This window comes from Bison bison, unplaced genomic scaffold, assembly GCF_000754665.1.
Source record: "Bison bison bison isolate TAMUID 2011002044 unplaced genomic scaffold, Bison_UMD1.0 scf7180017864508, whole genome shotgun sequence".
Taxonomy (NCBI): Eukaryota; Metazoa; Chordata; class Mammalia; order Artiodactyla; family Bovidae; genus Bison; species Bison bison.
In genome coordinates this window covers 11,461,713-11,487,661 of record NW_011495064.1, presented here as the reverse complement: position 1 = coordinate 11,487,661, position 25,949 = coordinate 11,461,713, and the positions used below count along the sequence as shown (strand labels likewise).

At 45.3% G+C, this 25,949-nt stretch overlaps 1 protein-coding gene and 1 pseudogene across 1 annotated transcript; both read left to right on the top strand.

Annotated features, from left to right (window-relative positions):
* Positions 1–1,308: 1,308 nt before the first annotated feature.
* Positions 1,309–25,633, top strand: ACTG2 (actin, gamma 2, smooth muscle, enteric). Its single transcript, XM_010829739.1, has 9 exons — positions 1,309–1,568; positions 10,927–11,096; positions 11,487–11,615; positions 17,989–18,099; positions 18,354–18,438; positions 20,106–20,267; positions 21,031–21,222; positions 22,872–23,053; positions 25,405–25,633. The coding sequence occupies exons 2-9, from the start codon at positions 10,971–10,973 to the stop codon at positions 25,546–25,548; spliced, it is 1,131 nt and encodes a 376-aa protein (XP_010828041.1). The 5' UTR covers positions 1,309–1,568; positions 10,927–10,970; the 3' UTR covers positions 25,549–25,633.
* Positions 14,561–15,362, top strand: LOC104980900 (annotated as a pseudogene).
* Positions 25,634–25,949: the final 316 nt, after the last annotated feature.

Here is a 25,949-nt window from a genome sequence, read left to right as displayed (position 1 = left end):
CCCCCAAAGGGCAATGGCGTCCACAGCCGGGAAAACAATCCGGTGTGCCCTCCTCCCCTGCTGCCCCTCACACAAGCCCCTAACTTTGGGGCTGAGTCACCTGGGGGCCCAGGACAATATAAGCAGGCATGCAACACACATTTCTTCTGGTGACGGGTAGGAACCCTGGACATCTGGGTGGGAGGAAGAGGTTTGTGAAACACAGAGCCGTAGCCCCAGTGTTTCTGATTTAGTCCTGTTGGGTGAAACCCGAGGGTCTGCATTTCTAACACGGCCCAGGTCATGCAGTCGCTGCCTTCCAGTCAGCCTGGGGACCACACTCGGGGAACTGCTGGGTTTTAAGGTGGGGCGGAGTCAGGAAGGCCAGTCAGGAGGCTGTGCCTGGCAGGACCAGAGCCTGAAGCAGGGTGGGGGCCCACGGGGGTGGCAGGGAAGAGGCAGAGCATTTCCAAGGGGAAGCGGCACCAGAAAGATGCCTGGGTGGATATGGGCATCAGGGAGGGCGAGGCAGTTACTAGCTTAAAGGACTGAGAGGAAGGACTCTGAAGTAGGGAGCCCATTGTCACAGCAACATCGACAGGAGGGGACAAGGATTCCGTTTTGGAGGGTCATCTGGGCAGGAACATCCAACAGGCAGTCGGTTCTTTTAGTCTGGGTCAGGCATGAGGCGTTGGGACTGGGGAATATGGTGGGGAGAGTAATTGCCACAGAGCTCTAGCTGCTAGCTTGGAAATGAAGCGGCTACTCAGGAAGAGGACGTGAGAAGAGCAGGAAGCCCAGGACTGTGGACAGGTCTACAAGCTTGCGGGCCTTGTTAGGTGGAGCGGGTCTTGTTGGGTGTCCCTCCACAACAAGGCAGCTACCTTAGGCTGTGTTCCCAAGGTCCAGGGACTGGCAGAGGGAATCAGGAAAGGAGACAGAGGTTTCAGAAGAGGCTCATGCTGTTCTGGGCCCGCAGGTGACCCAGCCCAGGGGTTAGGAGAGTGTGTGAGAGGCCACGGGTCAGGAGAGTACACGGGATTGCTTCCCCAGTGTGGATGGCATTTCCCTCTGGTTTTTAGCTGACCTGGGCTTGCCCCAGACCAGGCACAATTGCATCCATTTTGGGGACACTGCCCTGGGGTGGCGGGCAGCAGGGCCTAAGTAGGGAGGTGCAGAGGGAGGCGGCCCACTGCCATTCTTGGTATGGTTCTCTCTCCAGGAGCAGAACTCCATCTGGCCTCACTCTGGGCAGCTTATAAGGCCTGGTGTGAGTTTTGTTTATGCAAGTGCAGCATAAAAGGAACAAATCCGCCGGCACCGAGGCTGCTGCCTCTGGAGTCCTTTTGCATACATTTTTTCAAATGATAATTCACTCTACCCAACCCCCTTCTCCACCCTCCCCACCCCCAAGGCCGATTTATTGAAAAAACCACCTTATATGGTAATATTGCTAACACACCGTCAGCTGGCCTTTTTAGGGACTCTGTTTAAAGAAGATCCGCCTCTGGGGTTTTATATTGCTCTGGTATTCATGCCAAAGACACACCAGCCCTCAGTCACTGGGAGAAGGACCTCTCCTACACTCGGTGAGTACTATACAGCTTCTGCTGTCTCTGTCTTTTTGGGGCCGCCTGGCCCCCTGGGTACAGGAGGCGCCTTCAGATTGGCCTGGCTTTGGTGACGCTGGCCTAGGTCACACGTCAAGGCCCTTGGTGTGCAGTGGCGCCTGCAAGCACACTGCTGCCTGCCAGGAGAAGGCATTTCTGGCCATGGGGCATCCTCGGGCAAGGGCAGCACAGCTCCCTGCCCTCTTAACCAGGTGCCGGGTGGGATATGTTACCTGCGCGCTCTCTCTTCTCACTGCTCACCAGGGCCAGTGCAGATCTATTCCGTGTCCTTTGTCATGGCTCAGGATGTCTGGGAGGCTGTTTAGGGGAGCAGATGCTTTTCAGAGAAATGACTTCCCAGGGCATTTAAATCCAAACCAGTCATAGCCCTTGTATCTGTGAGATGTCTTGTTGGGGATGGGTGAGTATTTTCTTCAGACCACCTCTTGTCTCTCTGACTTCTGCTTCATGCTTGGCTAAGAGTTTTCTCGGTCTTGAAGGCTCCAGGATGCAACAAATCAGGAGTAGGGTGGAGTAAGTGTCCCGGGGCATCATGTGACTTTAGGGCTGGAAGGAAGTGGAACCATCTATTAACAATTCATTCTGCGATGAAGACACTGAGACCTGGGGAAGTTAAGACCCTCACCCAGCTGTGAGACCACCACCAATGTCGTTGTCCTCCCCCAGTGACACACACACACAGACACGTGAGCATAAATAATTAAGAGGGAAATAGACCAAGGGGCTGTGTCCACTTTTGCGATCAAACTCTGCTAACATCTCTTTACAGCTGAGGCTGGCCGGTGTAGTGGTGCAGGCCTTGAAGATAGACCACCCAGCAATGGAAGTAATACTATATCTCCCTGGCAGTGCTGTTGTGAGGATTAAATGAAATAATATTTGTAGAAAGTTCCCAGCTCAACACTGTCAGGGCCTGGCCCTGAGTGCTCAGACCTTAAATATCACCTGGACAGTTTGCTGAAACAGACTGCCTTACCCCAGATTCTGACTCAGTAGACTGGGATGGGAGCTGATAATTTCCACCCCTAATAAGCTCCCAGGTGAGGCTGAGGTGGCTGGTCTGGAACCGCCCTTTGCACAGGGAGGCTTTAAGCTCTTGCTTTTACCATTTGAATGGGTTTAGAGTTTGAGGTTAGCCCTTGGGCTGCATAGAGAGATTCCTATGACACAGATGGAGGGGAACTAGAAGAAATCTAATGAGCAGATATTATACGTCACACCTGGGAAACCAGGATGGGCAATATGACATCATGACCTTGAAGCTACATTTCTTTCCTCCTTCCCTTTGTTCATTCTGGCAACACTTCTTGCGCACTTGTTATGTAAGCAGGCATTGTCCCTGCTCCTTAGGGACAGAGTAGGGGTTCTGCAATCACTAGGAGAGACAAATGAAAACCATGGAAAAGATAAATATATGAAAGAGGTAAAGCCCAGGAGTCCCTCACCCAGCCCAGAAGTTATCAGGGAAGGCTTCCTGGAAGAATGGGTACCTAACCTGGGCTCTAAAGTCGGGATAGTCCCAGGACAGAGGACAAGTGGTCTTTGGGACTGTTTAAGTGGCTCAGCTCCACTGAATATAGATTTCAAGGCAGGAAGCAGGGAGTTCTAAGGTCAGAGGAGAAGGCGGGGCCAGATTACTAGGGCTTTCTGCTGGTGCTGCTGCTGCTAAATCACTTCAGTCGTGTCCGACTCTGCGACCCCATAGACCACAGCCCACCAGGCTCCCCTATTCCTGGGATTCTCCAGGCAAGAACACTGGACTGGGTTGCCATTTCCTTCTCCAATGCGTGAAAGTGAAAAGTGAAAGTGAAGTTGCTCAGTGTGTCCAACTCTTAGCGACCCCATGGACTGCAGCCCACCAGGCTCCTCCATCCATGGGATTTCCCAGGCAAGAGTACTGGAGTGGGGTGCCATTGCCTTCTCAACTAAACTAAAGGACTGGGCAATGGGGCATCGCAGAATGGTAACAGCAAGAGGTCTGCCCCCTGAAAGGACTGCTCAGGCAGCTGTGAGGGGAGTGGGCTGGAACAGGGATAGACTGCTACAGCAGTGCACTGGTCCCAGTTGGCGGTGGATCCAGACATAAAAGGCCTGAGGATTGGAGGGGAAGGAGCAGGGAGGACTGGGGAACCGGGCTCCATCCTGGGTGGGGGTACAAGTCTCTGAGGGGCCAATCCAACCAGAGGACATCGATGAGGATGGCAGTCTCAGAGATGGAGTTGCGGTGCCAGGGCCGTGGGGCTCAGGAGAGGGGTCAGGTCTAGATCTGAGCAGGGGAAGAGAGTGGCCAGGATAAAACAGAACAGCAAGTCCAAATGGCAGATTCCTGAGGACCAGTAGGGTTACGAGCAAGAAGCCATTTTTAATTTAATTAGAATTAACCAAGTTAATAAGAGGTGCCGCTAGAATTTTCCGCCGTAGCAGTGTTCCTCATGCAGTCATTGTATGGATGTATGCACTTGCAGATTATAATAGGCGGCTGCTTAGCTGTCAATTGAAGCCCTCACTCCAATCTATTTCCCCAACTATTACTTGAAATCTCACTATATTTGAGAGGCTTTCCTTTCAGGACTCAAACTTTTCACTGAAATGAAAATGCCTTTGGAAACTGGCATAAATTCAACCTTCCTTTCAATAATCATTGATTGGTGAAGCAGATCCTTCATCTCCTTCCAGTGTGGCAGACTTCATCCTGAGAGCAAGTTGTAATGGAGAAGATAAGAGAGATAACAAGAATTATTATTTTTTCAGTCCTTTACAATAGGGATTGGGAAACTTTTTCTGTAGAGAACAAAATAGTAAATATTTTAGGCTTTGTGAGTCTAAAGGTCTCTCTCACAATTACTCAACTCTGCCATTGTACTGGAGCAGCCACGGACAGTATGTAAAAAATGGATGTAGTTGTGTTCCAATAGAACTTTATTTATTATTTGATTTCATATAATTTTCTTGGGTATTAGAATCTTATTCTTTGACTTTTTTACAACCATTAAAAAATATCAAAACCATTCTTAATTCAACGGTGTCACAAAAACAGGTGTTGTAGTTTGTAGACTACAGGGTCAGGAGTTTACTGACCCTGATTTGCACTTTATAAAGCACTTCATTTCCATTATTTCATTTGATCCATTATCCCGGGAGATAGATGTCACCATTTCCATTTTACAGTTGAGGAAACTGAAGGCCAGAGAGGGAGCCGTGGAACTGAGCCACGGGAAGGGGCACCTGAAGGGAGGAGAGAAAAGAAAAGAGGGCGGGAGAGAACTCTGAAACCAAATCTTCAGAGTGAGGGTGGGGAGCGCTCACCCTGTTCTCGGATTTGCTTGGGGGTGGCCAGGGGTATGTGTGGGTGAGCAAATCCTTTGCACTCATTATGTCTTTGGGTTTTGGCCACTTTTTGGGGAGGAGCGGGGATTTGTGCTTCTAACTCTGTGAAATCCTCAATGAAGCCCAGATGTAGTATGTGCTGAAAGGGCCAGAACAGTGCACTTGGGTTTTCTGCGAGTGTAAAGGGATTGTGACCCAGGAAACCACAGTGACGTTGGCTCTGGTTCAGCTGACACGCTCAAGTCTAGCCACAAATTACCAGCAAGCGGCTGAGTGAGGTTTAGAATTTCCCCCAGCAGAGACCTTCCAGGAGAGGCTGGCTCCAGGGTCCAAGCGTTCCCCCAGAGGGCCCCTGCCGCCAGCTGCCCTCCCTCTGCCTTCACCTCCCTCGCTTCTCATTTGGTTCCAACTTCAAGAAAAAGCAGATCTGAATCCACCTCAAGTGCTGCAGAATGGCACGGCTGACAGCTTGAAGTCACTCTGTGGCTTGTCTCAGCTGCTGGGAAATCAAGTCCAACACGCTTTCTTCCTGTAAGTGCAGAACTTCAGGGGGAGACAATAGGGTTCACCAAAAAGCCAGACCGGCTTGAACTACAGGTCACACGAGAGAGGGGACCCCAGAGGGAGATAGTCACAGAGGGGCAGCTTTGCTTCTTGGCCACGTTTGGAGGTTGTTTTCTCCTCCAGGTGGACCACCTGCTAGAACAAGGAAACCCAGCGCTCTGTGCCCAGCTTGTGAAGAAGACTATCCCTTCGTGGTTCTTTTTTTTTTTTTTTAATCTATTTTTTGTTGTTGTTGTTTAATTTCTTTTTTTTTTTATTTTTAAACTTTACAATATTGTGTTAGTTTTGCCAAATATCGAAATGAATCTGCCACAGGTATACACGTGTTCCCCATCCTGAACCCTCCTCCCTCCTCCCTCCCCATACCATCCCTCTGGGTCGTCCCAGTGCACCAGCCCCAAGCATCCAGTATCGTACATCGAACCTGGACTGGCGACTCATTTCATACATGATATTATACATGCTTCAGTGCCATTCTGCCAAATCTTCCCACCCTCTCTCTCTGCAGATGAATGGATAAGAAAGCTGTGGTACATATACACAATGGAGTATTACTCAGCCATTAAAAAGAATACATTTGAATCAGTTCTAATGAGGTGGATGAAATTGGAGCCTATTATACAGTGTGAAGTAAGCCAGAAAGAAAAACACCAATACAGTATACTAATGCATATATATGGAATTTAGAAAGATGGTAACAATAATCCTGTGTACGAGACAGCAAAAGAGACACTGATGTATAGAACAGTCTTTTGGACCCTTCGTGGTTCTAAATCGTATGAGCGAGCTGCCTGGGACTGTGGGAACTGGGAGTTCAGCTCTCAGGGGCAGAGCAGACTGTCACGGCGGAGCCCAGGCAGGTGGAGGGATTGTCATCTGACATTTACTGAGCATCTACTTCGTGCTGCCCACCAGCACGGGGGCTGTCAACATAAATCTAGATCTTGTCATGGCACGGGAGGGGCTCAAAGGCTCCGAGAGAGAAAAGAACACTGACCCTTTTGTTTTAGGGCTTTTGCTGCCAGCAGTGCTAGAGAGACAGAGAGGCAGAAACAAAAACACCAAACATGGAGAAGTTGTGTGGGTGTCACTGAGCTGCTGGGGAAGGGGCAAGCCCAGGCTTTGGAGCCTCATGGGCTGTGGCCAGCCCTACCTCCCCCGGTGAGCAGCCTGAGAGCTATGTCCTTTCACTTTTCTGAGATTTGGTTTGCTTATCTGTAAGTTGGAACTAAGAATATCTTTACTCAGGGCTTCTGTGAGGATTAAATAGATAGTATGTGTGAAAGGCATTCAATTTTTAAAAATTAAAGATGTGTTTTTACCAAAAATCTAAACACAGAATATACTGTGTTTCACCTAACAAGACAGCCTGCACCTTTTCCATGGCAGTAAATATTCTGCTCTATTATGGGAAGGTTTCTGGCAACTAGTTTACAAGCATTTTATTTATTATTCAATAAACTTTTTGGCATTAAACTTGGCCAAATCTTTGCACTCACCCAAGGATAAATGGGCTTCCCTGGTGGCTCAGCTGGTAAAGAGTCTGCCCGCAATTCAGGAGACCTGGGTTCAATCCCTGAGTTGGGAAGATCCCCTGGAGAAGGGAAAGGCTATCTACTTCAGAATTCTGGCCTGGAGAATCCCATGGACTGTATAGTAAATGGGATTGCAGAGAGTCAGACACAACTGAGCAACTTCCACTTTCACTGTCAAGGATAAATTGCTAGAAGTGTATTTGTGAAAAGACATGTGCATTTTTAAAGACTTTTGATAAATATTTGTAAATTCTCCTTCAGAAAGGTAGTCCTGTTCGCCTCATCAGCTGTGAACAGGAGCTCACCTTCCCACACCTCTGCGGGCAAGTGTAGTCCTAAGGAGCAGACACAGCTTTCAGGCTGGAGATGGGGTCAGCTTTTATCCTGGCTCCAGAACACTGCTGACTGTCCACAAGACCCCAGGTCCTTCTCACAGAGGCTGAACAAGAACTTTCACAGTTTGTTATTCAGACTCACCTTTACAATTTCATATTTATCCTGTTAAATTTAATCCTAGTGAATTTAACTTGTTTTTCTCTGCTTTTTGAGATCATCTTAGATTTTGATCCTTCCAGCCAACAGATGTGTTTTATCTGGACATATGATCAGCATGTACTCTACATTTTTGTCCAGTTCATATATAAAACATGAGAAAGGACCAGGAGTGGAGTTCTGAGGTATATCGTTGCCTCCAGGTTGACAGTGATCTATCAATGAACACCTTTCAGTGACAGTAACTCAGATAGCTGTGAATATGCCTAATTGTTTTATTCTTCGGCCTATGTGGCTTTATCAATAGTGATGTCACAGGAGAACTTGTCAGATGCCAAGATCAAATTAAGCTCAATTTCTCCCACGTTCTCCTTCATTTCCAGCCAGGGAGTCTTGGGAAAAAAAGGAGGCTATTTGTTGTTAGTAAACCCTAGTCAGTTATAAGAAATCACTTCTTCTTTAATAATGCTTTCTTTAATAGTGCCTTCTGGAAACCCACCTAATTTGGATATCAAGATTACCTGAGGTTTTAGACCACTGCCTTGTTTCCCTTTTTGAACACTGGAACTTTTGCCATCTCCATCTCCTGACATCTCTCCATTTCTCCATGGTTCCAACATGGTAGGTTAGGGAACTTCTCTGCAATCCAGAAACTGTTCAAACCAAAGGCAGCATTGTTTTGAACAACTAGGTACTTTTTCTCTAAATTTTTTAAAACCTTTTTATTTTATATTGGGGTATTGCCAATTAACAATGTTGTGATAGTTTCAGGTGGACAGCAAAAGGACTCAGCCATACATATACATGTATTCCTTCTTCCCTAAACTCCCCTCTGATCCAGGCTGCCACATAGCATTGAACAGAGTTCCCTGTGCTATGCAGTAGGATGTTGTTGGTTATCTATTTGCAGTCTAGCAGTGTACACATGTAGATCTCAAACTCCCTAACTATCTCTTCCCCATTGGCAACCATGGGCTCTGAGCAACCAGGCACTTCCCTTCAATCTCCATCACATCTCAGACCGTCTTGTCTTCTCACCAGTGTTTGTTCTATGCCACTGAGACTGGTGGGCCAAAAAGACGAAAATGCAATGTTGATACAGAAGCCTGACAGGTGATGGGAGTCAGAGTAGTAAACAGGTTGGGGGAAGGGGGTTCCAGACCCTGCATCTAAAGGTCCAGAAGGGACAGGAGATGACACAGTTCAGAGGATGGAAAGAACCTCCACATAGCCTCAGTGAGAAGGCCAAGGAGGGGGTCCAGACAGGAGATGAGTCTGGGGACACAGGCAGGGGCCAGACCTTGCTGGACCTTGTGGGCTGAATGAGAAAGTTGGGACTTGCTCTCCATGGCCAAGGGCATAATGAGGGTCAGCAAGGACAAGCAGGGTTGGATTCTAGACGTCCCGGTGGCCTCTCCCCGGGTGTACACCCTGCTTTGAACATAACAGGAAGGGCTTCCTTTTAGCCCGAAAATTGTGTGAACAAGCTTTTGCTCAGTCTCTAGGTAGTCTTTGGCATTCACAGGCCTAGGGCTCTCCCTCTTTCCTCTGGTCATGGTCTTTGCTGTCCTCCTCCCATGTAAGGTCGTACGGGAGCCAGGGTCCCAGGTGTCTGCGGCAGCTCTCTTCTTCCCCTCCTGCTGCATGTTCTGAGCGAAGCTCGGTGAGCTCCGCAGCCACCTTCTCTTTCCACGCCTTGTGCCTCTCTTCTCTGGACCCCCATCCCCCTCAGCTGAGACTCTCTCCACCTTCCACCCGGGGCTTGCTGGCCAGATAGTGATCTGCACACCATCTCTTAGACTGCTATTACTTCTCCTTTGTCACTCAAAAGAAAGAAAACCTGCAACATGTTAGAAAAATTAATTTCCTAGCCAGTTTGCAGCCATCCCAATTCAGGTATCAGCACTGGAGGCAGGACTTCTCTGTTTTTTTTTCCATCTGAAGTGACAGGGGCAGTGAGTCCCATCATGAATTCTCTTGCTTTCCTTGTCCTCCAGGGGCTTCTATCCTTAGGACTGTACATTTCACCTAGAACTGCTGCATCTTTTTTTCCTTGATGATATGTTATGACTGATTTTAATTATAGACTGTACATGGATACAGTCTCCTCGTTAAAAATTAAAACATTACGACACTTCTCCTCCCAGTCCCCTTCCCACCTCCAGGTAACTGCTATGATCAGCCTTAGTTTTTTTTCCCCAGAACTTTTTGCTATGTGTTCACATCCACAAAAAGAAAATTATAGAAAATGCGCAATATTTTTTGTGCTTTAAAAAAAACTCACAAATTTTTTATGCTGGGCCATCTATCCTGCAACTTGCTTTGTTCACTCAGCAGAATGGTTTAGAAACTTGTACACATTAGTCCATGTCGATCTGCCTGTCCCTTCCCTTAACCTCAGTACAATATCCCACAAGGGACGTTTAGGCAGTGCCAGATTGTACATTGATGTGTTTTTCGGATTAAAGAGTGCCAGTGTTCCCACAACTTAGCCAACAGCTATGATAAAACTTCGAATCTTAACAATGAGATGGGTGAAAATGGTCTTACTTCATTTGCATTTCCTGATAACTAATGAGGCTGATCACCTTTTCAGGTAATTGTTGGGTATGTGCATTTCCTTTTCTGTCAATTATCTACTTCATAGTTGTTTTTTTTTCCTTTTGAGCTATTTACTTTTTTCTTATTGATTTATAAGAGTTCTGGTATATAGTAAATGATAACCCTTAATTATGTTTATTGCAAGTTTTTTCTATTTCTTTTCTAAACTTCAAGTCTGTAGAGAGTTTTTCCATTGGATTAACACTTTGTATCATTTCAGGCCTTTGAGAGGCAGGTGGATTTGTTTGTGAGGGCTGCCATAATAAAGTATCACAGACTGGCTTAGCAAGGGAAATTTTATTTTTTCACAGTTCTGGAGGTTAGCAGTCTGAGGGCAAGGTGTCAGCAGGGCTGGTTTCTCCTGAGGCCTCTCTCCTTTGCTTGTAGATGATTGTCTTCTTGCTATGTCTTTACATGGTCTTCCTCTGTGTGTCTCTGTTTCAATTTTCTCTTGTAAAGATACCCATTCTATTGAGTTAGGCACATTTGGTACCAGTCATAATAGATCAATGACCTCATTTTACTCTTAATTATCTCTTTAAAGGCTTTATCCTCCAATACTGATACATTCTGAGGCACTAGGGTTAGACTTCAACACAGAAATTGGGGGTACACAGTTAAGCTCAAAACAGCAGGGTAGAGAGAGGGAAGAGGCCCAAATGCCAGAGTGCAGGGCTGGGTCCTTGCCTGTCCGTCTGGAAGTAGGCCCTAGTTGCCGACGGGGTCAGACCCCAAAGCCGAGAAGATCGTCTCCAGCATGATTTTGAGAAGTGGCCAACTACCTCTCTTCTCCCCAGTTCCCTAGCTGCTCCAGCCCCTGGTTCACTCGGCCACACTCACCATGTGTGAAGAAGAGACCACCGCGCTCGTGTGTGACAATGGCTCTGGCCTGTGCAAAGCTGGCTTCGCAGGAGATGACGCCCCCCGCGCCGTCTTTCCTTCCATTGTGGGTCGCCCTCGTCACCAGGTACGCTCATGTGGACCCAAGGCTTTGAGTTCCTGGGAAGAAGCACTGCATTGTGGCATCCACAGGGAGCCGTGTGTGTGTGTGTGTGTGTGTGTGTTTCAAGTAAAGTAAGAGGGAGAAGTGTATGGATGAGCCCTGTTCTCTCAGAAAATGACATTGTTTTAGGACAGAGAAGGGAGACACGCCCACGAGAAATCATCCGTCTTCTCTCCCATCATTTCCCCATTCATCAGCATCTGCCTCACCCCGCTTCCTTCAGCCTGGTTTCCAGTGGGAAAAAAGGACATTCTTCTTGTCTTTATCCTTCTTCAGAGACTCTCCAATGCCTGAATCCCTCCAAGTGGAACCCTCAGCCAATTCTGTTCTCTTTCCTTCTCTTTTGCATTGCAGGGTGTGATGGTGGGAATGGGCCAGAAAGACAGCTATGTGGGGGATGAAGCTCAGAGCAAGCGTGGGATCCTTACTCTCAAATACCCCATTGAACACGGCATCATCACTAACTGGGATGACATGGAGAAGGTATTGGTGGATCCCTCCTGTAATGTGCTCGTTTTAATATCATCAAGACCTTCTGCCCTGTCAACTCTTCCTCTACGATGTTTCTCACATCTTTCTTTCCTTCCTGTCCACCCCCCTGGGCATTCCCCAGCCTAAGTTGCCAACATCTCTCACTGGATGATTCCAGTGGCTTCCTGACTGATTTCTCTGTCTCCTGTCTCAATCGCCTAATTCATTCTCTGCACTGTTGCAAAGCTTGTCTTTCTAACAGACCAAACCATGTCACTTGCCTCCTGGGACTCTTCAGTAGCTCCTCACTGACCAGCAGTAGGTTCCTAACTCCGTGTCTGGCATCTGAGGACGTGGTCCAGCCTAAGTCCGAGTTTTATCCTTTCCTGCAGCTTTCATCCCAGCCCAGTGCTTGTCCTTCTTTAAAATGCATGGTCCCCTCCAAAAAGGTGAATAACTTCTCCTCTTTATGTTCCCTGTCCTGCCTCAGATAGGTACATTGATGCTATACTATTATGATGCTTCTCTAGTGAAAAATTTAAGTAAGAATTGCTACTGGTTTCTAGAAGCTTTTTTTCATGTCAGAAAATGGAAGAAGGACTTCCCTGGTGGTCCAGTGGTTAGGACTCCACGCTTCCACCACAGGGGACGGGGCTTCCGTCCCTGGTCTGGGAACTAAGATCCTGCCTGCCATGTGGTGTGGCCAAAACAAAAAAACAAACAAAAAATCAAACTTTCACTAGATACCTAGGAAATACTAATATCAGGAACAAAACCACCTGTGAATGATAAATGAAAATAAAATATCCAGAAAAGGAAGATATGGGGGTAGTTTTTAAATAGTAGTTTGTGTTCAACAAAATCATGTGCAAAATGCTAATAGAACCTTTCTAATATTCTTTTTTAATTGAAGTATAGTTGGTGTACGATATTTCTAATATTCTTTTGATAAATCCCACTGACAGTTGTCTGAGAATTCTTGTTTCTGCAATGACTGTCTCTTGAAATGTAACAGAGGGCTTATTGAGCAGCTGCAGTCTTGCAGCTGGGAATAAAGAAAGCTGATTTGAAATCTGTGCTTCACATACACTTTTCTCTAAACCTTAAATTCAGTCACTCTGAATGAGAGATAAACAGATAACAAATGCAATTGCTTTTTGCTCCACTCTGTGAGGCGGTTAAAAGCACAGACACTGGTACCAGAAGCAGGGAGATTTGGGAGCAAAAACTTCCTCTAAACCTCAGCTTCCTTACTTGTGGAAATAAAAATACTTTCTTCACTAGGTTGCGCTGAAGGTTGAATTAGGCAAATAGTATAATCCCAAAGCATGGAGCATACTTAATGCTCAATACATGGCACATATTACTTGTATATGTCTAATGATATCTAATTTAAAAACAACAGACAAAATTTTTATTCACAATAGTAATATGGACTCTTTAAAGAAATTCCTAAAAGTACATTACATACTTTAAAAGAAAAATTCAATAGGATAAAGCTGTCAAATTTTTTCAAGTTGATTTATAGGCTCATTAAAAGTAAAGTGAAAGTTGCTCAGTTATGTCTGACTCTTTGTAACCCCATGGAGTGTACAGTCCATGGAATTCTCCAGGCCAGAATACTGGAGTGGGTAGCCTTTCCCTTCTCCAGGGGATCTTCCCAACCCAAGGATCGAACCCAGGTCTCCCGCATTGCAGGTGGATTCTTTACCAGCTGAGCCACCAGGGAAGCCCAAGAATACTGGAGTGGGTAGCCTATCCCTTCTCCAGTGGATCTTCCCGACCCAGAAATTGAACTGGGGTCTCCGGCATTGCAGGTGGATTCTTTACCAACTGAGCTATCAGGGAAGCCCTCATTGCCATTCTAATAAAAATCTCACAATTGTATATATTTAAGGTATACAACTTGATAATTCGATAATGTATATACATTATGTATCAGTCACCATATTCAAGCTAATAACATATCTACTACCTCACAGTTTGTTTTTTTTCCTTGTAGTGAGAACACTTAATATTTATCCTCTTAGCAAATTTTAAGGACAGTATTGTTACCTCTAGTCACCATGCTAATATATTCTGTTAGATCTCCAGGTTTACTCATTCCACATACCTGACACTCTGTGCGCCTTGACCAAGAGCACCTCCCTTTCCCCTCCCCCCAGCTCCTGGTAACTCCATTTTTACTCTCTACTTCCTTGAGTTTGACTAAAAATAACACAAGCTTTAATTATGCAAGATAATCATAAAGTTTGGAGAAATAAATAAAATAAAATTTATGAGACTATTATGAATAAGGAAAACTGACAGAAGACTTGCTATATCTGAATATTAAGATATACAGTTATACAAATTAAAACAATCTGATGCCAGTACAAAGGTAAAAAAGAAATAGTAAATGTAACTTCTAAGACCAGAGGGGAAAAAAGGATTACTCAGTGAATTATTCTGTGACACCTGATTCATTATTTGGGGGGGCAGGGAATCTGTTTATGGCCCTTACCTCATACAACTTCATTAAAACACATCAGTTGAACACAAAAGTTAAATGTAAAAAAATTAATGAGAAAAATACAATATAGTAAGTATGAGTATCAAATTTCTGGTGAAATAGGTCATAGAAAGAATAACAAATGTGATTTCTTAAAAATCATAATTTCTAGTATGTGAAAAATAAAACCAAATTTAGAAGGCAAACAACAGATTGCAAAGAAATTTCACAACTAGTGTAATAGAGGATTAATATAAACAACTAATATAAATTGATAATTAAAAACACAAAGTCTCCACCAGACAAATAATCAAGGGGCATGACCAGGGAGTTGGCCAAATAGAAATGATTAAAAGTTGAAAATCTGAAAATTATTTGAAAAATTATTTAAAGTTTTATTTAAAAATTTAGAGTAAAACAGCTAGGTGTTATTTTTATCTGTCAAATTATTTCATATTTTAAGAGTGAGAACATTGAATGCAGATAAGGGTGAAATAGGCAATTTCTTATTCTGAAGTAAAGACAAAATTAGCCTCTTTGTGAGTAATAGAAATCAAAGCATTTTCCAGCAGTCACCAAGATGGCAGCACCCAGGTGTGAGGCTGGAGCTGACCCGAGGGCTTCAGGTGTGGTGCTGGTGGGAGCTGGGGAAGCATGCAAGGACCTCAAGATACCAACACATACACATGATCAGTCCAGTCCTTCTTTAGGAGATGCAAAGCTCAGAACACCAATGGTCACTGAAATCACAGAAAAAAATTTGAATACTTTAGAAAAGAAAAGACTTTTCTATATATGGAACAGTGACCTTTGGAACAACAGTTGCTTTCCCTGGAATATTGGGAAACCTCATTTTCAGGCATTGCTTCAAGGTTAAACATGATGCTTTGAAGACATATGCATCATTGACTCTACTTCCATTTTTGTCCACTACAGTTTCCTACAGGCTTCTTATAACAGATGCTTTGTATTTAGGTAATACAAGCCAGGAAAACTGTGTTCTGAGAAGTTCACTGATTGGCATGGCATGTGGTGTTTTATACCCCATTGCTTTGGCTTTTTATAAAAATGGATGTCTGGCAGTCAAGTATACTGTTCCATTGCCACCAAAAGGAAGGGTTTTATTTTACTGGCTGCTGCCTTGTCAAACAGAGATAAAAGCAATGGTGATTCCTCTCATTTTCCAGACAGTCTTTGGGATAGTTCATGGTTTTCAGCATTATGCAATATTTGAAAGTACATTTGAGAAAACTGTGTGTGAAGATTAACCAAAGAATGAATGGATACTGAATCAGCTGAATGAACTTTTTTATGATAAAAACTCAGGCACTGCTAAAGAGTTGAAAGTAATTCTAGATGGACAATTTGTTGTTGTTGCTGTAGAATGCTTGCTTTGCGGTGCTGTGCTGGTCTCTGCCATACAGCAGTATGCATTAGTCACAGTTGTATGTGCAGCCCCTCTTAGAACTTTTCTTTTTTGGAAAACATCCTGAATAGAAAAAAGAAAATGTAATAGGTACAAAGATAGTTTTCACACAATTATACAAAAAAATCAAGCTACCCTGAATAGCAATGTGATTAAATATATGATGGTGATGAGATATGATCAACTGTCATATAAGCATTAAAACAGTTTTTAATTCAATTTATTAAAAATAAATATTTACTATGAAAAAGAAAATTATTTACTTATATTAACTGAAAAGTGATAGGAAACAAAATTGAACACAGAAATGTAATCGTAGTAAGTAAGAAATAAATGAAAGCATATGAAGTGAATAAATGATAATAGTAATAAATTTGAAAATACATAAAGATGAAAGATTAGGGAGAGAAAAAAGCCAAAGTGTTAACTGTTTATTAGTAAGTGATGGAAATATGGGAAATTTGTATTCCTCTTAAAGAAATTTTCCTAATTTAAAAATTGTCAACATCTTTAACTTTTAAAGTACTTCATAACTTAAACTTCAAAGTACTTTATAAAAGCTTTTGAAAATGAAATAAAATGAAGTGCAGATGGTTGGACCCAACATCCAAAAAGATTCTGATTTATGGGCCTGGGATACAGCCTGGGAAGCTGCACCTATAGCAATTATCCCCACAACTGAGGCCACATTTGGGGAAACACTGACATCACCTTATTAAGCCTAACTGCGGTCTCTTCTGTCTCCTGTGACACCCCCACAGCCTGCGGCCTCTGCCTGCGCCATTTGCTCTGCCTCGGGTGCCCTTCTCAGTCTTTGGAGACCGTCCTTTGCCTTCAGGGCTCTCTCAGATCTCCTAGAAAATGAACTTCTCCTGCCTCTTCCTTCACTTGAATATGAATGTGTCTTTGCATTTTGTCTTTTTGACTGCTTTCCTCCGCTCTAGACTTGGAAACTAAGGTTACATTTAGCACCATCCTAGCTGCCGTCTCTGGGGTCGCACAGAGTCGGACATGACTGAGCAACTTAGTAGCAGCAGCAGCGCAAAACCGGAGGCCCATAAACATACCGGTGCAATGGACACAAGGGCTCTGTGCCCCACCTCTGGGGAAATCAAAGCCCTGTGTCCCTACCACTCTTTGCTGAATCCCTTTGAAATAAAGGCTCTTGTTTGCTGTCTGGATTACTCAGAGGGAACCGGACACAGTGGGAAGAAGTAACTTCCTCTAAAACTACCATGCAATGTTTTCAGAATCTAATATTGTGCCCTGTAACTATTAAATATTCAATATGTAGAAGTAAACTACCAGGCTTCCCCGGTGGCTCAGACAGTAAAGAATCCGCTTGCGCTGCAGGAGACCTCGGCTCAATCCCTGGTTTGGGAAGATTCCCTGGAGAAGGGCATGGCAACCCACTCCAGTGTTCTTGCCTGAAGAATCCCATGGACAGAGGAGCCTGGCGGGCTACAGTCCATGGGGTCACAAAGAGTCGGACACGACTGAGTGACTAAGCACAGCACACATACAGAAGTAAAAAAAAGAACTAGCTTCATCTAAAGCAGTGATTCTCAGCCAGGATAATTTTGCCTCCCAGGGGCATCTGGCAACTTCTGGAGACATTTGTGCTCCTCACAACTGGAGAGGTGCTACTGGCCTCCAGAGCGTGGAAGCCAAGGATGCTGCTAAACACCCCGTAATGCACAGGTCAGCCCCCACGATGAAGAATTATTGACCTAAAATGTCAAAGCGCTGAGGCTGAGAAACCCTGCTCTGAAGAACAGCCTGGTCAGTAATAGACAGTGACAGTCCATGCATATCTGTCAGGCTTCAACAGGAGACAGTATACACTCAGCTGGGGTTCTGAATTAATTTAAGGAAGGACTACTTACAGAGGTGTGAGCAGGTTAGGGAACCAGAAAGAGAGGCAGAGACACCCGAGTACCAGCAGCAGGGAAAGCTCTTAGAGCTGGAAGGCTGAAGGGCAAGGGTGGCGAGGCTAGAGGTCAGTGAGAGCTAGAGCCTGAAGAGGGGCCACACAGCAGGAGCCCTGCTCAGGGAGACCTCAGCTTGGCCAGGAGGGCACCCTGCCCTCCTCCCGCCTCACACTCTGCAACCCCTTGCTGGTATCTTCGATCAGCCAAACACAGCCAGAAGCCAGAGAGCTGCAGTGCACCTGGTCCCTTGGGGTGCAGGGAAGACGAGGGAGCGGAGTGAAAAGGAGCCGTGGTCAGATGGAAATAATCAACACACTGAGTATGTTGGCCCTAGGTCTGAGTCTTGTCTGGGGCCCTGATGAGAAGGAATATACCCTTGAAAGAGTGATCAGAAATTCCCAGTGCTGACGGGCCTCCTCTCCAGATCCAGTCTATTCTGAGACCATCAAGCCATCCTCCCCCAGTACGGACATGCCAGTTGGAATTTCCCCGCCCACTGAGAGTCTGCTGGACTCATCTGACTTTTCTCCCAACCAGATCTGGCACCACTCCTTCTACAATGAGCTGCGGGTAGCCCCTGAGGAACACCCCACCCTGCTCACAGAGGCCCCTCTGAATCCCAAGGCCAACAGGGAGAAGATGACCCAGGTAAGAGGCCAGGAAGACCTGCGTACCAGCGCAGGAACACACATGGATGCTTGGCCAGATTCTTTTTCCCAACCATGCATCAATGCAAAAGAGTAGTTTTGAGGACCTGCTATGCGTGCAGTCCAAGCCAGAACCCATGGAAGGTTGGAGCGGGGTTAACACGCACAGGTCCCCCCCTTAATAAAATTACCAACCATTCTGTGGGCCAAGAGAGCTGTGATTTCTAAGTCTTCCATTCTGCGTTGTTCTTTCAGATCATGTTTGAAACCTTCAACGTCCCCGCCATGTACGTCGCCATTCAAGCTGTGCTCTCCCTCTATGCTTCTGGCCGCACAACGGGTAAGTAGCCCTGGAATCTGTTCCCTTTTTGACTTGAGGGGAAGAAAGGGAAAGCTGGGCTCCTGGAGAGATTCCTGTTCAGAAGAATCAAAGGGACAGCCAAAGCCCAATGAAAACCTGGGTGAGGGATAACAGAGGGAAGCCCAGGTAGAATGTAGGTGCAAGTCCCCCAGTATAGCTGAAGAGAATCTACATGAGCAAATCATGACCGCAAGGGCCATTTCCATCACAGGAGTTAGTCCGGGAGCTTGTGCACACTTTCCAACAGTACTGGAATGTTTCTGCTCACGAAGCAGCAATGGCAGAATCTGTGATGGTGGCTGTATAAGTATGAGGTGGCCTTGGCATAGAAAACTCAGGGAAAACAGAGGGAACTTCAAAATGAAGTGATTTTTAATAAGGGCTTGACAGCTTCCAGAAACATCTTTCAAACATTCATTCATGTATTCATTGATTTGTCCATTTATTCATCCATTCAAATATTCTCCAATACTTCATACCCTGTGCCAAACGCTGCAGGCCATGGGCACACACTGGGAAACAAGACAGATGAGCCAGTTTGCAGCTAACACAGTCTAGTGGAGGAGAGAAGAAATTAAAGGATAATTTCACTGCACGTGATGAGGACAGTGACGGGGGAATGCAGGTACACATGGTTTTGAATCCTGCGCCTTGCGCTTGGTTTTATGCCGTGGACGTCATGTTCACACGCCACATGGTAGTCATTGTGTGTGAGGCTTCCATGATTGGTTGACTGATTTTGCCATTTCTCTAATGCAGAACCTTTAGGTTTGCCTCCAATTTTTGCTTATTATAAGTTATGCGGTGACCAACATCCTTGTATAAGAGTAAGCTACTGATCTCTGGATATTTATTTTGGATCTGCCCTTTACTGAGACATCTTATTAACGCTAATGGTTTCTCACTTAGTCCTCTTAGGTCTTTTAAGTATGGGCTACAGTCCATGGGATCTCAAAGAGTCAGACACAACTGAGCGATTAACATACACACCACTTTATCTGCAAATAATGATGATCCTCTTTCCTTTTGATAATAATACCTCTTATTTCTATTTCTCGTCATATTGCATTGGCTAGAACATCAAGGACAATATTAAATAATAATAATATAGTAACAATATTGTAATGTTTCCCCATCCATTATATGGCTGTTGGATCAAGAGGGATTTCTTATCATGCTGAGAAAACTTATATCCTTTCATAGTTTACTAAAAGTTTCATCAGTAGAGAATGTTCATTTTTTTCAAGCTGGTTTTTATAGTCCTTTGAGTGCTAACATTCTAATTGCATGAGCGTATATGTTAGTTTGATGCCTGAAGGATATGCAAATTATTCACTCTAACTTAAGGAATGCGCACCCTAGATGCCAGTTGACAAGCATGCATTTTTGTGAAAGTGTTTCAAGGGATATAAGAAGAGGAGACGTTTCATTTGCCTTCCAGAAGCCTACAGTTTCATTTGGGAAAATACACTGACATACACAAAATTGACGTACACAAAAAATATGATTGATAATTCTCATAGTGGGTGAATTTTCCAGCTGCTAAAGAAACATATGGTCGTTGAAGATCATTTGGTGACAGGTCCCAGAAAGAAACAGATGAAAAAAATACAGGGTTTCATAGGCCTTATCTCCTCCGTCCTTAGGCATCGTCCTGGATTCAGGGGATGGTGTCACCCACAATGTTCCTATCTACGAGGGCTATGCACTGCCTCATGCCATCATGCGCCTTGACCTGGCTGGCCGCGACCTCACGGACTACCTCATGAAGATCCTCACAGAGAGAGGCTATTCCTTTGTGACCACAGGTACGCATCCTCTTTCTGGACTTGACTTGGGCTCAGAACCAAATCTGATCTAGGACCAGAAACTCTCATGAGTAATGAGAAGTCAGTGGCCCTGTGTGCTCAAACTCTCTTAGGGTAGATAGGGAGGCCATGAGCTGGGGTTGGGGCCCTGGACCAGACCAGATAGTCAGGGGAGCCTTTTTCAAGGGACAAGTTTCCCAACCAAGACACCCTGGGGAGGGGTACGAGGCTTAGACCTACTTATTCTAAGAAATGTTTGTCTTCACCCTCCATTAACTGTGCTTTCACAGCACACCCTCCCTCCCCAGGGTCCTGCTACCTCTGTCCACGTCCACAGGATCAGAGCTAGTTTTTATGGGGCTGGATGGTGGCAAGACTGGTGGTGCATTTCATTACCTCAAAGTGTTTATGGTTTGAGGACAAATGGAATAACTAAGGTCTGAATTTCTAAGGGGAAGTGGTCCCCAAGGGAGGAAGAATTTATAGGTAGGGGCTTTCCTAGATTCTGTACAATCCCAGCATATAAGCCTCCATCTAGATGGGAGATGTGTGCTGCAAGGCCCTCAGGAAGGCCTGCAGCTTTGTCAAGACAGAGTGATAAGAGCTAGATGAAAAGTACATGCAAAGTTTTGCTTGAGAATCAAGCAAATCTTGAGACTGAATCCAAAGGAGAAGGAAGAAGGAAGTTTTCATGGAGACCAAAATGGGACAACCAAACTAGCAGAGCCGAGTATCTACTCTCTCTCATTTCTACTCTTTCTAGCCGAGCGAGAAATTGTGCGAGACATCAAGGAAAAGCTGTGCTACGTGGCCCTGGACTTCGAGAATGAGATGGCCACGGCAGCCTCCTCTTCCTCCCTGGAGAAGAGCTACGAGCTGCCAGATGGGCAGGTCATCACCATTGGCAATGAGCGCTTCCGCTGCCCAGAGACCCTCTTCCAGCCCTCGTTCATTGGTGAGGCTCTGCCTTAGTTCCGGCCAATCACACACACTGTTTATTGTTTATACTTACCCAAAATTTTCCAGAAAGGGCTGAAAATACATGAACAATACAACTAGATAAAATCTAATTTTAAACAAAAGGATAAGGAAACCAAAATAAAGGAAAAATGGGATGGGAATATAACATGAAACTAAGAATGAGGTTAAAACACAAAACTCTTCTTGAATTCTCACCATTTAGATCACGGGGTCTGAAATCTATAGGAGTAGACAGAGTGGGTTTGGGGGTCAGACCTGGTTTTAAGTCTTGATTCTGGTCCTTCAAGTGCTATACCTTGGGCATGTTACCTTCTTCAAATCTCAGTTTTTTTATCTACAAAGTAGAAACCGTGATAGTACCTACTAGATAGGGGTTAAATAAGATAATGTTTAATATAAGGATAACTATCATCTTGAGAAGTATATAAGAGGAAGGCCTGTTAGCAAATGTTGGCATACAATGTAGTGGTAAATAGCAAACCAGATAAAGTGCTATAGGCCTAAGAAATCAGGCAAGGCTTCTCATCAAGCTGAATCTTTGAACAGAACCTTGAAGAATGAGCATCACCTTACGGTATCTGGGGATGGAAGGAGTGCAAAGTGGGGAATGGCATGCAAGGCAGAGGGAAAGCTTGTGAAAATTATGGAATATGTGCACGTCATATTCTATTTGGGACATCACAGGTGAAGTGTGTGTGTGTTTGTGTGTGTGTGTGTGTGTGTGCACGCGTGCATGCATTCACACACGGGAAATTGAAGACAGCTGCTGGGTCACACAAAGAGCGTGGGTGTTAATCATATCAGCAATTTCAAATCCCCTGGAAGTCTTTAAGCAGCAGAGTACAGAAGTCCGAATTTCACTTGAGGAAGATTCCTCTGTCTACAGTGTGGAATAATACCACATGGAAAAAGACTGGAGGTGGGGAAACTCGGGTATGTGGGCATGAGCTGTTTTGGCAGGCAGGGCCTTTTACTGTGGAAGATCTCGGTTGCAGACAAAGGTGGCTAGATGTCAACTAGTAGGCAAACACGATGTGATTAGAGTGGGATATTTTTTGGCTATAACTGACTATAACATGGAAGAACCTTGAAAACATTATGCTAAGTGAAGTGAGCCAGACATGAAAGAATATTGTATGGTTTCATTTATATGAAATGTCCAGAATAGGCACATCTATAGAGATTGAAAATAGATTAGTGATTGCCTAAGGCTGGGAAAGGGGAGAAGGGGAAAATGGAGAGTGTCTGCCAATGGGTATAGAGTTTATTTGGGGGGTGCTAAACATGTTCCAAAATTAGACTGTGGTGGTGGTTGTACAACTCTTTAAACTATACACTTTAAAGGGGTGAGTATCATGGTACATGAATTATATCTCAATAAAGTTGTAAAAAAAGTGATACAACGGAAGCGTCCCTCTAGAAATATTCATCAGGCAGCAGCGTGAACGATCACTCAGAATAGGGGAAACTCAAGGCAGGGCAGTGACCAGTTAGAGGGTCTGATCTTACAGTCCAGTAGGGAGGTGACAGGCAAATCAGGGTAGCTGTCCCGATAGAAGGGTCACCTGAGGAGCTGTAGGTGTGGGGTGGTGGGTCCTGACCAGATACTGTGGTCTCTCCTAGGCATGGAGTCAGCTGGAATTCATGAAACAACCTACAATTCCATCATGAAGTGTGACATTGACATCCGCAAGGATTTATACGCCAACAATGTCCTCTCCGGGGGTACCACCATGTACCCTGGCATTGCCGACAGAATGCAGAAGGAGATCACAGCCCTGGCCCCCAGTACCATGAAGATCAAGGTGGGCGCTACCCTGGCTCCCCTCATCCTATTCTTTGTACAAAGACCTGTGTACTTGGGTACACAGGTCCAAGTCAGGCTGCCAGGCCTACAGCTTGGTGGTCACCTTTATCCTGGCCTGAGGCAGATTTCATCTTGTGGGGGGAGTATGTTCCTGGGACCCTGAACGGGATACACATTTATTCTGGGCTCTTAAGCACAATCTCATGGACACTGTATGAGAAGGAGGTAAAATGAATTTGGAATGGAGAGAATGTTGAAGGGGTTGAGAAGGAAATGAGGAGTTTAAAGAGGGAAAGAAAAGGAAGAGGCAGCACCTCACCATCTTTAAACTTTAAAAAGGACCTGGGAAACCTTTTTAAGGTGAAAGTTCCAGAGAGAGAATGTTGGCTGTAGGACAGGCTACAGGGACATGCCTCGATTCCTGGATAACCTCTGACCTGTGTCCCATCTCGGCCGCAGCCCTCCCACACTGCTTCGCACCTCATAGGCCTCCTCAGCACAGGAGCCCACCTGTCTTACCACCCCTCCCCAGCCTCTGGTCCCCAAGCAACCAGACAGACCTTTTCAGGATTTCTAGGAACTGTTTTGCTAGAGGGGTTAGAAAAAGGTAGGCGCCAAATAGCAATAACAAATAGGTTGAAAGTTAGAGTCTCATGATAAAGTTGGCCTCTGAGCTGAGGAAGTGTGTTCTATATGTTAGTATTCTAAGAACCTTTTTCACAAAGGCCTCCCTGCCCAGGGAAGCAGAATGGGCCATCAGAAAACAGATGAGCACCTCCAAGCTCTTCTCACCTGGAACCACTGAAGCAGTCATGTTTATTGAGGCCTGCCGTATGGTGGGCACTGTGCCAGGCCTTGGGCAGTGGTTTTTTTTACTAAGACCATGTGTCAGGATACCAGACCTAGCCTCACCCCCAGATTCCTGTTCAACAGGTATGGGGTACTGCCATCACCTACACTGACAAACGGACACCAGTGATTTGATGCATATCCCAATTTATGAGCCAATGCCCTGAGTTTAATAACATGGCCAGCTGTTCAGGAGTTTAAGATCTGCTCATTAGACATGCGCAATGGGAGAACACCTTAAATAAGACCAGAGGAAGGGAAAGGGCACTGCAGGCAGGGGGAAGAGAGTGAGTAAAGGTGCCCAAGGGTGTGTGCATGTACAAACTCCCCAGCCAAATTGGACAGCAAAATGTGTGGGGGAGATGAGGCCAGCTCCAGAATATGGAAGAATAGAGTAGGGTGGAAATGGGGCTGAGATTTAGGGCCTCCAGCCCAAGACAGCCCAGAGTTTTCTCACTAGAGCTGCCCAGCAATAAAATCCTTTACCTTCTTAGTGGCTGTGCCCGTCCTTGAGGTGTATGTCAAAGGAGCCCCGGTGTGACTTTTGTCTGCGTGAAAAAGATAACTTCTAAAGACCCTACTTATTCTGTAATTCCTTGATCTGCAATTTAGGAAATATGTAGGGATATCCTTAGGAGACCCAAAAAAAAAAATCTGTTTCACATCTGGCTTGTTCTAGCATTGGACTCTTAGTCCTTTCAGAAACAGGAGTTAGTTGAAGAGTCATAGTCCTTTTGAGTCCACTTTTAGATGAAGTTCAAAGTTGTCTGACATGGCAACGAAGTTCTAAAGGCCAAGCTCAGGAATCCCAGTGGCATGTATGAATTTGAGAACTTCTCAGATACAAGAGACTATTGAGTAGACTGGCTTATACTCCGGAAAGGAGGAATCCCAGCCCAAGCTGCCCATGCATCCAGGCAAGAAAAGAACAGCACTGCCCTTATAGATGTTTGTATTGGCTAGCTATTGCTGGGTAACAGCAACTGTGAAATGTCAGGTCACATAACAATAAGCATTTATTGTTCATGCATCTGCAGGTCAGCTGGGAGTCAGTTGTTTTGGGTCAAGTTTGGCTTGGCAGTTCTGCAGGTCTAGCCAACTCAGGTCAGGGGCGCATCTCTTACTGTGGGGCTCAGGTTAAAGGGCCAGTAGCTCTTTAAGGGAAGTTCTTCTCATGAAGATGACAGAGACACAAGAGACTGTGCCACTTGCATGACTGAAGCACATTTCTAGCCACTATGTCAAGTCTGCTGATATCCTATTGGCCAAAGCAGACAGGGCCCAGCCCATTCTTCTCATGGAGGGGCAGGGGAATGAAGTGGGAGGCAGGGTGACAATCTGAGCAATAGTCTGATCCACCACAAGGTTTCTCCTAGTTCCTTTCTGACCACAGGAGCTGTCCTTTCCCAGGGCAGTCTGGCAGTATGATGAGATGATTCCTGGACCACCTTCCCTATACCTTGGCAACTGACCATGATTCCCCACATTTGCTCTTTGCAGATTATTGCTCCCCCAGAGCGGAAGTACTCAGTCTGGATCGGAGGCTCCATCCTGGCCTCTCTCTCCACCTTCCAGCAGATGTGGATCAGCAAGCCAGAGTATGATGAGGCGGGGCCCTCCATTGTCCACAGAAAGTGCTTCTAAAGTCAGAACAGATTCTCTGGGGACCTCCTTGAGTGTGCTCTGTTAACAATCATGAATCATGAAACATTAAAACCTACAAGCCTGCCTTCTCTGTGTGAAGGTCTTTTATCTTCCTGGGCCATGTCTCACACATAGTGCTAAGGGCTTTTCACACCTTATTTCTAGTCCACACAATGACTCTATGAGGTAGGTGCTGCTGTTACATATCACAGATGAGGAAATTGAGCTCTGAGAAGTTACAAACTTGCTGAAGATCACACAGAACCAGGGTTAAAAATTCATGTGTATCTGATGCTAAAGCCTAGAGCTTCTTCTACCGACTTGTTTTCTTTTTCTTTGAACTTTAGTAAGAATGAGGACTAGATGACTCTTGGGGACAGGAGGGTTAAGAAACAAGGGCT

Excerpts from the sequence above, each read along its gene's own strand:
- ACTG2 (XM_010829739.1), top strand. The coding sequence starts at position 10,971 with ATGTGTGAAGAAGAGACCACCGCGCTCGTGTGTGACAATGGCTCTGGC. Across the intron at positions 11,616-17,988 it reads ACTGGGATGACATGGAGAAG|ATCTGGCACCACTCCTTCTA; the intron begins GTATTGGTGGAT and ends TCTCCCAACCAG. Across the intron at positions 21,223-22,871 it reads CTTCCAGCCCTCGTTCATTG|GCATGGAGTCAGCTGGAATT; the intron begins GTGAGGCTCTGC and ends GGTCTCTCCTAG.